General features: G+C 38.6%; 2 protein-coding genes across 3 annotated transcripts; both read left to right on the top strand.

Moving 5' to 3' along the window:
* Nucleotides 1-4741: 4741 nt before the first annotated feature.
* LOC4343643 (protein TIC 20-I, chloroplastic) lies at nt 4742-7171 on the top strand. Of its 2 annotated transcripts, none has more exons than XM_015789696.3 (3): nt 4742-4841; nt 5055-5270; nt 6321-7171. In XM_015789696.3, the coding sequence occupies exons 2-3, from the start codon at nt 5093-5095 to the stop codon at nt 6959-6961; spliced, it is 819 nt and encodes a 272-aa protein (XP_015645182.1). In that variant the 5' UTR covers nt 4742-4841; nt 5055-5092; the 3' UTR covers nt 6962-7171. The 2 variants fall into 2 exon arrangements, with proteins under 2 accessions (XP_015645182.1, XP_015645183.1); XM_015789697.3 differs by having other exon boundaries at nt 5026-5270.
* A 1636-nt stretch (nt 7172-8807) lies between these two features.
* LOC4343642 (HVA22-like protein k) lies at nt 8808-13534 on the top strand. The gene is made up of 8 exons (NM_001422215.1): nt 8808-9035; nt 9850-9908; nt 10394-10491; nt 11008-11059; nt 11685-11748; nt 12464-12559; nt 12649-12721; nt 13153-13534. The coding sequence occupies exons 1-8, from the start codon at nt 9003-9005 to the stop codon at nt 13260-13262; spliced, it is 585 nt and encodes a 194-aa protein (NP_001409144.1). The 5' UTR covers nt 8808-9002; the 3' UTR covers nt 13263-13534.
* The last annotated feature ends 1044 nt before the right edge of the window (nt 13535-14578 follow it).

The following is a 14578-nucleotide window of genomic DNA, read 5'->3' as shown; positions in this document are numbered from 1 at the left end:
AACTACTTCTCTTCCTTCTCTGGTGTGTATAGCTTATTTTGTTATCCGAAATCTGTAGAACATTACTTTCCTACAATTCTTTTTTGTTGTGTGTAAATGACAGTTTAACATGAAGATTTTTAATGAACATTATTCAGATGGAGGTGCTCCCCCTGTGACCATTCAGAAAATATGAAAGAATTCTAATGTTGGAGTGTACTATTGCCCATCTGATGAGGAGCAACCGAGCAATACATACATACCCAAACTAATGTTTCCTGTCTCCACAGAAAATAAGGTCTGGGGCCTTGCTGCCATAAAAAAAAAGATGGGACAGGTACACTGCAGCACTAGTTAGACGGGCAATTAATTAAGACTGTATTACATGTTTGAACACCTAAAGTTGGACTTTCTGAACTGGTCAAGAATCTAATTGCAACATCACTGGGGCCAAAACGAAACAAAAACAAAGCAAAGCAGCACTTAAATGTGCCTAGAATTGGTTGGATCTGGCCGGTACGCGTTGCTTTCTGTTTAGTTGGCACAGGTGTCTGCGACCACCCCTAGGCCGGAGTTTCTTCGTCTTGCCGGCATCGGATGCAGATTAGGTCAGGTAGCATCGGACAAGCCTCTGTTGCAGTTGAAGCTAACCCGGCTTGACTCCCACCTTTTGCCCCCTGAATTCTCTCAACTTGTTTGGTGTTAAACGCCGCACGAGCTGCAGACGCTACAGCGTTTTGTGTCCCAAACAGGTTTGGAAAATGGACGGTTACCGCTTGGTTATCGCGGTTATTAGCTGCCTTGAGCTGGTTGTGGCCAGAAACCACTTGGTAAATCGCCCAAGTTCTTTTTTAAAAAATAAGAATCAAACTAAATTTATTTTTTTGATAAAAATCTATCTGAATTTCACTCATTTTTGTCAGTTTCCGAGGACGAAACTGCTAGGGAGCGATATTTGGTTGACGATTTTTGAAGCATAGTCCCAGAAGACAAGCATCGGTTCACTGCAACACAAACAGTATCTTGGGGGTACTTCGGCTACCCTTTTTCGGATGTACTGCCTCTGCGAATTTTGCAGTGTTTCATTCCTTTTGTATCACTTGATCACAGCCATAGGATTTCAATCGGATGGTTCAGAAATTGAACATGTCCTCTCATCCTCAGCATTTAGACCTCCGATAAAGGCGGATCCGTTTTTCCTATCGCGTCGCCTGGATAAGAAGTTGCAGTCTCTCTTCATCAAGACGCCGTATTCCAGCAAATCATTTGGTTTTTGGCCATGATTTACGTTTAATGACTGGCTGGTACTACGTCTGAATGCAAGGTTGGCCCAGTGACACTTTTCTCCTAAAAAAAATCTGGAGATGTGGCTCTAGTGATTAATACACAAGGACAAGGCCAGCAATGCATTGCAGGAGCGTGTCATCAGCCAATTCAAAGCTGCAAGTACCCCTGTTTCCTGTTAAGATCTAGTGATGGCTCACCTTGCAAGCCAATTTCATGAGGATGACTACGCTCTCGATTAGCTAACACCGCCGAATCGATGACACCCTACCACAAATGGCTGTCTCCCACCGCCCCCGGTCACCGGATTAAAAACGCCTTATTTGGAATATAATACATGGTATTTGAAATACAATTTAACCATTACTGCGAAACAAATAAAACCTGATAAACATACTATTACAATGAAAACCGAAAAAGATGATGTATGGTGGTGGAGTTGTAGATGGATAACTCCACCCGATAACAACAGGATGTCAGGTTTTAAATTTTGATGTCAACAGTTACACATGAACCACACGATGCTAGCCAACCAATCTTGTTCACACACATACTAGGATATACCCGTGTGGCGTGGATATATTTTGGGCATGATTATGGTGTATAGGATGTAGCTCATTTTATGTAAAATAAGAGCGATGTGGGTCCCTAACAGGTAGGACCCACCATTATGGGCTCACATGTCAGTGCACCATATCCTTCTAACGTGCGTTAGACAAGTCTTACCCGTGGTGTATATAATTGTGTGTCGGTCTTACACTTTTAATAAAACTTTAGTGAGTTCAATTATTTACCGTTGTAATAAGTACTACTCTCCCACATATAAAAATAAATATAAGGCATGTACGTAATTAAAAAAAAGGTCGACATTTGTAAATTTGACTAATAAATATCATAAAAAGACATATGCAGAGTCATGCATGTGATATAAATATTCATATTTAAATATTTACATATGATGCTAGTTTTATAGTTATTCTAAATTATTATAAAAAATAATTGCCAATTTTTTCTTTGGAGATCGTGTTAAAAACTTATATGACTTTATAGAAAGAAGGCATGCAAACAGAGAGATACTCTCTCTCACCATCAATAGTAGGGTTCCAACCTTTAAATTTAACTTTTAAGAGTTAGGTCTAGAGTGAAATTATTGAGCAGCCTAAACTCAGCTTTACCTATTTAGTTTGTTTTGTGAGAACACTTTAATTAGCTCCACTTTATTTTGAGATAAATCTAAAACCGTCTAATTAAACTCTAGCTCAGAGATGGAGCTACAAGCTCTTAAATCTACAGTTGATCGTGACTGTTGGTCCCCAAGGGGCACCTGAGTTGTTCTGGAGTCTTTCAGGCCCATGCCATGTCTAAATGGAGCCCGTCAGGGGCCCGTTTGGGTGGGGCTGTAGAGGTCCAATCTTTTTATAGCGTACAAGTAGACAAGTACTTTTTCCAGGTCCATAAAAGAGACCCAATTAACTGGGAGATCATCAAAGGTGGAAAAGAAGAAGCCGAATTTACCGAAACGATTTTGCTAGATATTTGTCATCAAATTTCTCCCCCTAATATTTGTCAGATGTAATTACAGTACAATCGTAGTGTAATTACACTGTAACTTGTATATAATTACACTGTAACTATAATGTAAATTATATGTAACTTTCAAGAATCTCTCGGTAACATGTTATTTCAGTAAAATAGAGGTCGTGGGAACAAATCCTTTCACATATGTGTGTGCTATGATTTTTTTCTTCCTCACCAGAACAAATCTTGTAATAGATCTAACGATTCAAAATTACATGAAACTTACATACAAGTTACACTGTAGTTACAGTGTAATTACATACAATTTACAGTGTAATTACACTACGATTGTACTATAATTACATCTGTCAAATTTTTAGTAGAAAATTTGTCGATAAATGTATAGGTGGTCCCTTACCGAAATGTATAACATGTTTTTTGGAGGCTAATTTGCAACAACATTTTAGATCGGAGCAAGTAAAAAATTATGCCCGTTTCGGTTTGTATGAGAAAGATAGGAGTTTTATAGGATTCCAACCTATTAGAGAAGAATATTCTATAGAGCACTTTGAAGCATAAGATTACATATTATTTTCTATTTTGAAACTAGCATGGTGGCCCGCGTAGATTGCGCGGCTAGCATCATTATATTTTCTCTCATATAATAGCATATATGTTTTCTCAATGTATTATTCAAATATATTAAAATGACAATATAATTTTAAATTTTATACTAACTTTACGAAACTACTAATGTATAATATTCATATTGTATTTTATATAGTATTAGTTATTAATTATTTTAATATCAATTTTTAGTTATTTGTAAACTATTCTTTTAATTTTATTATGTTTATTCCGAGTTTTAGTTAGTTTTAAATTCCTATATGGACTCTATACTCTACTTCTAATATTTTTTATTTTTAATTCTGGATTTATGTTATTTCTTAATTGTATTTCTATATGGACTCTATAATCTACTTCTAATATTCCTTATTTTTAATTCTGAATTTTTGTTATTTCTTAATTGTATTTCTATATGGACTCTATACTCTTCTTATAATATTATTTTTTTAATTCAGAATTTTGGTTATTTATAATTTATATTTCTATATGGACTCTAGTCTCCTCTTCCAATATTCTTATTTTTTTAATTTCGAATTTGAACTATTTCTAAATTGTATTTCTATATGGACTCTGTTTTTCTTTTTCTTCGATTAATATGAGAATTTCTAAGCCGTGAGAGTGAACGTGGAGGCTCCTTTTTCTATTCTTTTAATAAGTTAATAGATTTCTGATATCAAATGGAAATTGTATAGAGGATTTTGGAGTAGATTTTTCATGATGTTAATGGCATGTTTGTGAGAGTTTTTGGGCAGATGTAGCTTCTCCTTGAATTCAAAATTCTCTTAAATAATTCAGTTTTTTAATCCAGATTTTAAGAAGTTGTAATTGTCGAATCAAAGAAATAAATTAGAAGCCAGAGGCTAAAAAAAACCATATTCTCACCGGCTAAATTTTCACTAGTTGTTTCTTATAATCTAAAACTCTCTAAAACAGACTAATCTCATTGTTTTTTCCTTTATCTAGTGTGTATGCCTAGCCTCAAAGTAGGCAAGCTGAGTTAGCCAAGAGGCTTAGGGATAAGAGAATGTCAGTGAATAAGAGATTAGAGAAATCATGTCCCTAATTACTGCGTTTTCCATTTTGCTGTTTTTTAGCCTCGTGTTTTACCGTGTTATTCTGTAGATGGAGCATGTTCTACTATCAGATTTTGGTTGAAGCATGTTAAAGCTACAGGTTTTGCGATTCTAGAATTGGACCCTTGGTTTGCTTTTGACAGGTTACACGAGAGAAAAAAAAAAGAATATCCTCTCTATGCGAATTCCCGCAACTGTAGGGGCTGATCTGCAAATCGGGGAAAAGAGAACCCTATCTGCAATCGCCTCTTTGCCTCCCCGTCTCGGCGGAAGCGCCCATCGATTCCTCTCTCCGGCGAACACGCGGGTGGGCGGGTCGGGTCTCCTCTCGCCGAAGCGCCACCTCGGCTCGGTGTGAAGGTATCCTTCTCTCGCAATCCTCCTCGATACTGATCAGGCTTAGTGTGGGGATCCATCCGGACTTGGATTGGTTTTAGTGGTTGGGTGATGGATTCCAACTTGATTGGATTGTTTTGATGTTGTTCTTGTTTTTTTATTCTCTGGGCGCAAATCTAACCCAAATGTTTCGCTCTCTGCGATCCAGTGATCCGATTCGCTCACATGTCTGTCCAGGTAATTCGGTGATTCGGCAAGGGCTGTATTTATGCAGAATGGTTCTCTGTCAAGGCTTATCTGCTGGACACGCTCAGCTGCTTGCCTTTCCTGCGGCTAAGCATAATGTCTCTTTCGCGAGAACATCGTGCCTGGGTACTCCGGCGGGATCATGGAGTGTAAAACGTGCGCGACTTCATGCCGAAAGGAAGAGTTTTTCCATGGGAGCTTTGCGAGGTATGGATTAGACGAAGTTGCTTCTCTCATTTAAATTTGTTGTGATGTATCATTTATATGCCCTTTATTACCCATAATGCTTTCCTTAATTTCTCTCACTTGCATGTTGCGATGAATTATAACAACCATATTATCATGAGCTTCACAAATTTTGTAATTCTGTTTGTACATTAAGTGAGTGGCTGTAACCTTTGTTTATGTTCTGGGGGGCTTCTGTCAAATTCTAACACCGTAAGCAGTTCTTTTCTGCTGCTCGAAGTGTACACGCAGCACATAGTACTTATGATGACTTATGACTGATTATAAGTAGTAGTTTACCTTTTCAATTTCATAATATAAGGCACATAGTTTTTGCTAACTTCTTTTAAAATATGAAGCACTAGGGAATTTTGATGACATGCTCACTCTTTGCCCTACATTCTTTCCTTTCTCTTCAGCACTTACGAGTAAACACAATGCGTTTGTCCAGAGGGCTGGTAGCACTGAACTACCATTTCTTTTGTAGTTGTTGCCATGTTGGCATATTCATGCCATATTATCCTATTTGTGATTTCTGACAACATCTTGTGGATTCGGGTCAATTATATTTGATTATATTTAATATATTGCGTTGCTATTTTCCAGTTGATAGTCTGATATTGTGCACTTGTATACCCTTCTGGAACTTCTGGTTTTCGGATTCACTGGTCACATTTTAAGGACCAATATGAACTGTATATTGTAGACAGTACAAGTACAAGCCAATATATGAAGTAAATACGCACCACATTGTGTAAAATGTTGATTTTATTAGGTTTTAATAAAGGTGGTAGTTGAAATGGGTCTACAGCTTATCGAAAAAAAATTGGGTCAAATAAATATCATCGTGAACTCATGATACATTGAAGAAAGCTTGTATTGCTGCTGCTATCTAGTTAGATGTTAGCCAGAACATATATCGGCAGTGAGACAGTTTTTGTGTAGGTTGTACTTGTCTTTGATTCTCAGTAAGTTTGTAATTCAGAGCTTTGAATTCTGACGCATATCTGATATATCTGATATATCTTGCAGTTGGCACTGGTTTTGTTCAGAATGACATGCTTGCATCGTTCGGAAGGGATGATTCTATCAAGGGCATTCCATCACTGGCAGCACGACACAGTCAGCATCGAAGACTTGAAGTTGGCTGTCGAGCATCCTCTTTAGCGTCATTCAGCTACCCTGAGTTGACTTCGAAACCCAGATGGTGGTGGAGGACTGTAGCATGTGTGCCCTACTTGCTTCCACTCCACAACATGTGGTCATATGCCGATGTCATCTACCAGCTACACACATACTTGCAGGGGTTTTCGTTGGTGTACACCTTCATCGATACAATGACACTGTTTCCAGGATGGCTTTTGCTGGTGATTTTTATGACAGTGTACTTCTTTGTCGTGAGACGGAAGTGGTCGCCGCACTTTCTAAGGTTCCATGTCATCTTGGCTATCCTCCTGGACACTGGCTCCCAAGCAGTGGCAACAATGTGCACCTGGATGCCCAGCATCGTGTATCAGGGGACGCCTATGCAGTATTTCTGGATGGCTATTGCTTTCATACAGATCTTCACAGTGCTCGAGTGCATGCGATGCGCTCTTGCTGGGATGTACCCGAATGTCCCTTTCATATCTCACACGGCATTTATCCATTCTGATCTGAATCTGTTCAGGTAGCCAACTGCCCACCATATCAGTATCAGAAGACTGAAGGGAAGAAGAGCAAGTAGGGTAGTAGTTTATTTTGTCATAGCTGCTTACAGTTATATAGACTGTATTTAATTTATTTATATTTTCTAAGCCTCCTGTAATTGCTATAAACATCACCTTTTGCTGTTGCAACAAAATTTGAACAGCAATAAGATTAGATATCTCGGATATGTTGAATTCTTCCTGTATTTTAGTTTTCTGTCGTTCTGTTTCTCGAAATGTGTAGATCTGCATTCCCTCTGCTTTGAACCTGTTCCCAAAAACTACTGGTGAAAATCATGTTTACCCGTTCGTTTCAAATTTGAAGGCTGGAATCACGCTTACTAAAAGCTGCATTTGCCTGTGACAGCCAAATTGCAAGCTGACCGTCTCAAGCAAAGATGAAGTTTGTCTTCAGCAGACTCGAGACTCTTTTCTCCACCATTAAACTGTTTGTCTGTTTCACGACTCACTGAGATTGATTTCACTGTATCAATCGCCATATCAATTTGCTGTTAAACTGAGAAGAAAATGGAGGGCTCATCTGCGGCTTGTTTGGCAACTTCAGAGAAGGGGATTGGGAATTTACACAAGGTAATTGATGGTGAGATTAAGATGGGAATTTGGTTTTTAATCCCAATATGTTGTTTGGTAGAGGTGGTGGAAATTGATATAGAGTTTAGTTGAAGATTAGGTCATTAATGAAAACGGATGGTTGAGATTTGTTTAAGCAGAGTAAAGGAGGAATTCCCTCCTAATTACCACCCCCTGCCAGGTATTGAAAAGGAGGGAGTTCCTTTCTAGGCAGAGTAAAGGAGGAATTCCCTCCCAATTACCACCACTACCCATGTATTGAAAATGAGGTAGTTCCTTCCTCAATTTCTCATCCCCATCCCACCGAAATTTCCATGTCTCACAACCAAACAAAACAGTTAATAGCTTTATCCCTCTAAACTCCCAATCCCTCCTAAAAACTCAATCCAACCAAACGGGCCGCTACGGTTTGATAAGTAGGAATGTGGGATAATTTAATATAACTCTTTATGCCCTATTACCACCCTTCAAACGAGCACTTTAATTAGGATGTGCCACTTATCTAAGGAATAAATAACTATTGCTACTCTTACAAGCGATGATAACAGGTTTGCCATTGGACCCATATATCATAGACACATGAGAACCCACATGTTACAGACAGCGAGTGGCAAATCTGTTATCATAACATCTTAAGAGTAGCAAATAGTTAAATGCCCCCTTATCTAAAACTCGATTGATAATTTGCCATTCTTTAGGGCCCGGTTCTTTTCTCCTTATGGCACGAACACATTTTTTGTTTTTATAAGCGGTACAATTTTTACATAATCTTTCTATACATAAATTACTTACTTCCTCCGTCCCAAAATATAGCATTTTTTATGTTGGCACGGGTATTAAGAAAGTATGTGAGAATGATTGGAGAAGTTGTGTAATTGGATGAAAAGAAAAGGTAGGTGAAGGAGAATATTTGTAATTGGTTGAGAGGAGGAGGTAGGTGGAAAAATAGCTTCATTTCAAGACAAGGTACTGTGCTAGAAATAGCTACATTTTGGGACAGAGGAAGTAGAATATATTTTTAAGTAAGAAAAAGTTACTTTTTCTTGATTGAATTTTTATTGATAATCGAAATTTCTAGAATCCTGAATTATCTGAAGAAATTTAATATATTTCTGAAATCGAAAGAAGACATGGACTCTAAATTAAAAATCTAGAGTAAGATTGGGACTAAACCGGAAAAGGGCCCCCAAAGCACCCGATTCCATCTAACCGCTTTCTGGTTTCTCCCCCCGCTTTCGCCGGCGCCTCCTCCTCCACCACCACCACCACCACCATCCCCCCACCAATTGGACTCAGGGGAGACCTACCCGCGGAGACGCGAACTCGCCGCGGATTCCTTGCCCTCCACGCCGCAAACCGCAGCCGCGCCTCCGCCTCCGCGGCGGGATCCCTTGCTCCTCCTCCTCCACCCCCGCGCGGCGTGCGGAACTCGCCGATGGCGCTTCTGGCCCCCGCCATCTCCGGCGAGGTACGATCCCTTTGGCTGGCTCGTACGGAAACCCTAGATCGCTTGAGACGTTGCTGTCGGCGGCGCGTTCGGTTTGAGGATCGGGGGGACGATCGGGGTGGATTGGGGGAGGGCGCGCCTCGGATTACGCTTTCTTCTTCATTGTACGGGAAGAGCACGGTAGATTGTGGGTTAGCATGGGGGTTTCTTCGTTCGGTGGATTTTGTGTTCCGGAGCCATGCGATTTTGCTCCCATTGCCTTGGGATGGTATTGGGGGTGGAGCTGATTGAGTTGTAATTTCTCGTGGGTTCCGATTTGTGCTGAACGCTTTCTAGTTCATCCACCAAACCACCCGTTGACGTGAGGATTCATCTCACGGGAATTTGGCAGACACGACTCAACCTTATCGTTTTTCAGCGCGTTCAAATTTATTTGGGCTTGCTTTTAGGGAAAAATTAACTTTGAGTTAACTTATTTTCGTTTTGCAATGAGCATCACTCTTGATCAAATCTATATATCCAGTCTGCCAACAGAAACAGATAGATACCCTTTTTATCAGTACATTAACGTTTTCCTGATAGCCCATTTTTTATGGCCTTTTGTAATTTTTTGCACTTTGCAACGCCTCTAAATATGGCACTTCAAATTTCTTTCTTTTTTATTTGGGGCAGTTCGGCTAATCAATCTGTTTGTATGAGGTAGAGATTACATTTATATTACGCATATTATCTCATAATGTGTTTTCTGATGGATTCCTGGAAGTTCCATGACCCCCATACTTGTCTTACAGAGATTTATTGAAACTTTGTATTGAAATTGCATTTGTTATGACAGGTGGGTTTACGGCTCTTACTGGCACCACTAAGCTCTACTGTTGTCATCCGTACAGCCAGGTATTCATTGCATTTTTACTCTTATCTGCGTTGCTTGTCCATTATGTTGATTGATTTTTTTTCTAATAATACATCGAAAGTTTATTCTCTTTAGGACCATCATAAGAGTATGTCAATTAGTTCATTGTATAGCTATTCACTTCTGTCATTGTTGTGTTGTCAACGGTTACGTATATTAGGCTATTAGCACATTGCAATGACGTAGATTTTTACCTATGGGGAAAGCGTTACCGCAAGTTTATGCTCACATCTATAAACATCATTGATGTGAGATAAGCAGAATCTAAACTGCAATATTCATATTGGCTATTAGGCGACACAGTGGTGATTTAGAGTCACCTATCCGTATAATGGCTGCAACTGCAATAAACCTAAAAACTATATTTTTTGTCTGTCAATACTTTCCTCAAAATAATGAACTACTATTACTGTTGTGGAAAAGAAATTCGTCCATAATTTATTATGCTCACTTCATGCTTTTGCAGTTGTGCAATTGGGGTTGGTCTGCCTGTGTACTCCACTTTCAGAGCTATTGAAAAGAAGGATCAAAAAGAAAAAGAGCGGTGGCTCTTGTATTGGGCAGGTCTGTAATAAAACAAAATCCTATGAAATTTTCACTATTAACTTTGAAGCACCTTTTCAGTATATTGATAGGTACTCTATGTGACCAATTGCTATAATATTACTGCTAAAGTAAAAGAAAAATGATGACGGAGGTTGTTGCATTTTTCGAAAGTTATTTATATGGTGTCTGCATGCTCAGAAAGTTATTTGAAGTGTCAAAGCTAATACTCTGCACATTTACTAGTCCTATCACCTTAACATGGTTACTTTGCTGAGGAGTTTAGGGATGCAAGTGGGCCAGCCTACTATCCCATCCAAAAGGCCATTTAATATTGTGGGTTAGCGGCTGGCCACTTGCATCCTTGGAGGACATACCTGTATGATCTTATGGTTTATAGTTACAAAGGCAGTTGGTTAATTATTTGTGTAATCAGCTTTCATCTAAATGAACATCTCTAAGAAATAGAAAAGATACAGATGTATATCAAACTTACTGCTTTGACCTTTAGATGCTCTTGTTCAAAATGTTTTGCAGCATATGGATCTTTTAGCATTGCGGAAATCTTTGCTGATCAGATTCTTTCAAGGTATGGGAATTTAGTGCTACTCGTAGCATTCTGGAGATGTTATTCCTAGCACACAATATACTGCTGCCTACAGCTATTGAACTCTAGTAGATCATTTCTTTTTTCTGACCAAAAACTATATAAATCGGCCAAGACAATGCCGAGTACTTCCGAAACCAAAGAAGTAATCCTTGCTGTTCATCACCATTCTCACTACTTGGTGGTCGTGGTCAATCAGCTTGTCCATGTTCAAGTTAAGAAAAGCGAACATGGTGCATTAAGACACAACATTTAATCTACCAGGGAATTTTCCTGTATAACCTGGCGAGTTGCTGATCTTTATTGATCAGCTTCTAACTGCCTTTCTGGTTATGTTTATATAAACCATGGAATAAATCAAAACATTCCAGTGGAGAGGATGTGTGAAAGAGGACCCTACGAATAGTTGACAGTGCATGGGGACAGTATATGTGCGGAATGTAGCATTAACTGAAAGAAATTGCATTACTAGGAATATTTGGTTGAAAGTTTCGCCGGGCATGGGTTTAAATTTACATTGCCTTTATTAACTTGATGTTTCTAATCTTGTAAAGTTTGATGTCCTTGTAAACTTTTCGAACATTTATACTCTGGTGATATTCTGCAGTGTTCCTTTCTATTATCACGTGAAGTTTGCTATTCTTGTCTGGCTCCAGTTTCCTTCAAACAGTGTAAGCCCCCCTCCCCCCCTTCCCCTTTCTCTCTGATCTTAAAATGTTTCCTCATATTTTCATATTTCTACATAATTGACCAAAGAGAAAGCATTACTATGTTCTTGCTATCAAGAAATAAGACCTGAACTGAAGAATATTATTATGGTATTCATTATCTGAAAACCACATGACAAACGTTTTATATGAACATGAACCCAAAATGGCAAAATCAAGGGGAGAATATAGTCTCTAACAGGGTCAGGTCAGATGGTTATTTGGTCAGTGGTATCTAGACATGACACGTGTGATTGACAAGTTCCATATATCTGGTAGGACAATCCATCCCGGAGCATTTTGAGTCTTGGCTATATGATAGCTCAATCAGTATGTTCATTGCATATGTTCCCTGTGCATCGCTTTGCCCAATTTTTTTTCCATTTCAAGCACTTGCTGTGATCATCTAGATGAAAACCTGTGATTATAGTTTCTTGATATCATTGTTCAATTGGCATTGTCTTCTGTCAATCGCTTAGGAAACATTTTATTCTTTTGGTCTAGCTAAACATTATTTCTATGTTTGTGGCTAGATTTGTTCTATTGTTCCTCTGGATGGTTGTAAGGTTGTTGACTGGTGTGACCTATGTTTGGCACTTGATACATCTGCATCGATGAATGGTGAACTAGAAAATTTGATTTTCTGTACATGCTGATAATGGTGTTATTGTTTACTTAGGGAGCAAAGCATGTATATAGAAGGTATATGCGGCCGTTTTTCCTGAAACATCAAGCAAAAATCGATAGAATCCTAAATATTCTATCGAAGGAACTAGTAAGTATCTGCTTCTAGTATGCATTTCTTTAGGCATTTTTTCGTGAATGTATTTCTGATGCAAATCATATTGCCACTAATCAAACCAGAACAAGTTCGTGAGCAGCCATGAAGATGAGATCCATTTCATAGAGCACATGGCCGCCAGGGGTGCTTCAACAGGTACAGAATTTGAAATCGATTCTCTAGACTGACAAACCTCTGCTTCAACAAAAAACTAGGAACTGTGGTAACAACTGGGAGCAGATGATAAAATAGCGAGATGAATTGGGACCTCAATTTATTTAGCTTAGTTTTGAGCATTTCTGTGGACTTGTCATCAGCGTCACGATTTCATAGCTTATCTCTTATGTCTTGTGTTTGTCTCATTCAAGGTCTCAATCATCTGCACTCAGTCCTTTACCATTTTAAACTATAGACATTAAGTTCATCACCTTAATATTGCAAGCTTTAGTAGCCCGTGCAACATCCTATTTGCTTTTGTCCTGTGTTATGTCAGCACTCCATATACATTAGTATGATATGCATCTTATTTTGCACTAAAACCTTCAGCTTCAATGCAAACTAAACTGTGCTACTTATGTTTGGACCAGCAAATTATATAATAAACGGTCCTGAACAATCAGAAGCGGTCAGAGCAGCGATCGAAGGGCCAAATTCAACCACAACGGAAGAGGCTGGCACCCCCAGAAATGAAACATGAGCTTGACTTCATCAGTTTCTTAAGTGTGTTTGGCAAGGGCACAGCAAATACATTTGTGTCGATGTGCTACAGTAATGTTTATTTAGATTATCTTTCCAGCTTATTTATTTAGGGGTTTCCAGCTTTGTATTTTTCATGGGATTTCCAGCTTGTTAGTGGAATGTGAATATGAGCATGACAGGTTCTGTGTCGCTTAAGCTAGATCGACACTATCAAACCACTTATTCTGTTGGCATGAGATGTGGTAATTTAACGTTTCAGATTTTGCATCTAGTACAAGGAAACATACTTGCTAGTTGATCTGCACGGAGTGTACAGGGGAAATTTGTGTGCAAGGATGTGTTCCCCTAGTACAAATGAGGTTCTGTAAATGTTTTTCTGTCTGCCTGGTTTGATGCGAAAATGAATGCATCTCATTTCACACAAGACCGATCAACGCAGTTCATTACTATTCAATTTTGGCCAAAAAGGGAAAAACTGCAGTCGATTGTAAACTTACAGAACTTCAGATTACAGAGTTCAAACATGAATTGAGGTCTCTTAACACAAACTATTGCCCTTAGCGTGAGTTTCGTGGAGAACAATTTAAGTCGCATGAATGGAGAAAATAAATCTGATTTGAGGAATAATCCGAGGGCATTAACCACACATCAGGCTTACTCCGAGTAGATCATAGAGAAAACAGCCGACCATATTTGCAGAACACGCAGTAATCTCTATCCCTACTATTATAAAAATATCTACTATTATAAAAATTGAAGTTGTTTTTTACCCGTACTTTAGTGCGTCATCGTGTTTGAGTTGGTTTTTTAAGTCAATTCGCTTTTGGAAATACAGTACTTTGGTGCGTCATCGTGTTTGAGTCGGTTTAAGTCATTCGCTTTTGGAATGTATTTGAGTCGGTTTTTAAGTTCGTACACTTGAAATACAAAAGGAGTTGCATAAAAAAATCTCTTTAAACAAATTCGCGGGCTAACATGAGATGATCGGACTCCTAATTGTATCTTATAATTTTGTAAGAAAAATATCCAAGCGAATTCCCAGAATTTCACTTTAGCTAAATAATACAACAATAATAAGATTAAAATAGTCCTCACCCATTGCAACGCACGGGCATTTTTTTAGTAAATAAATAAATATAATACTGGTTTCATGGATAACAATCATGGAGAACGAACCTTCCATTGTTCCACATAATGAATATTTTTGGGAGCAGTTAGATACAGTACCATGAGCAGTTATTATATCGCTTTTTATGTCCATTAGTGTCTGCCTTTGCCTAGCCAGGTCAAATTTCCAACTATGGTTATGCACAC

Source organism: Oryza sativa, chromosome 7 (assembly GCF_034140825.1).
Source record: "Oryza sativa Japonica Group chromosome 7, ASM3414082v1".
Taxonomy (NCBI): Eukaryota; Viridiplantae; Streptophyta; class Magnoliopsida; order Poales; family Poaceae; genus Oryza; species Oryza sativa.
The sequence above is the reverse complement of the archived record's forward strand: the minus strand, read 5'-3'. Positions and strand labels throughout refer to the sequence as shown.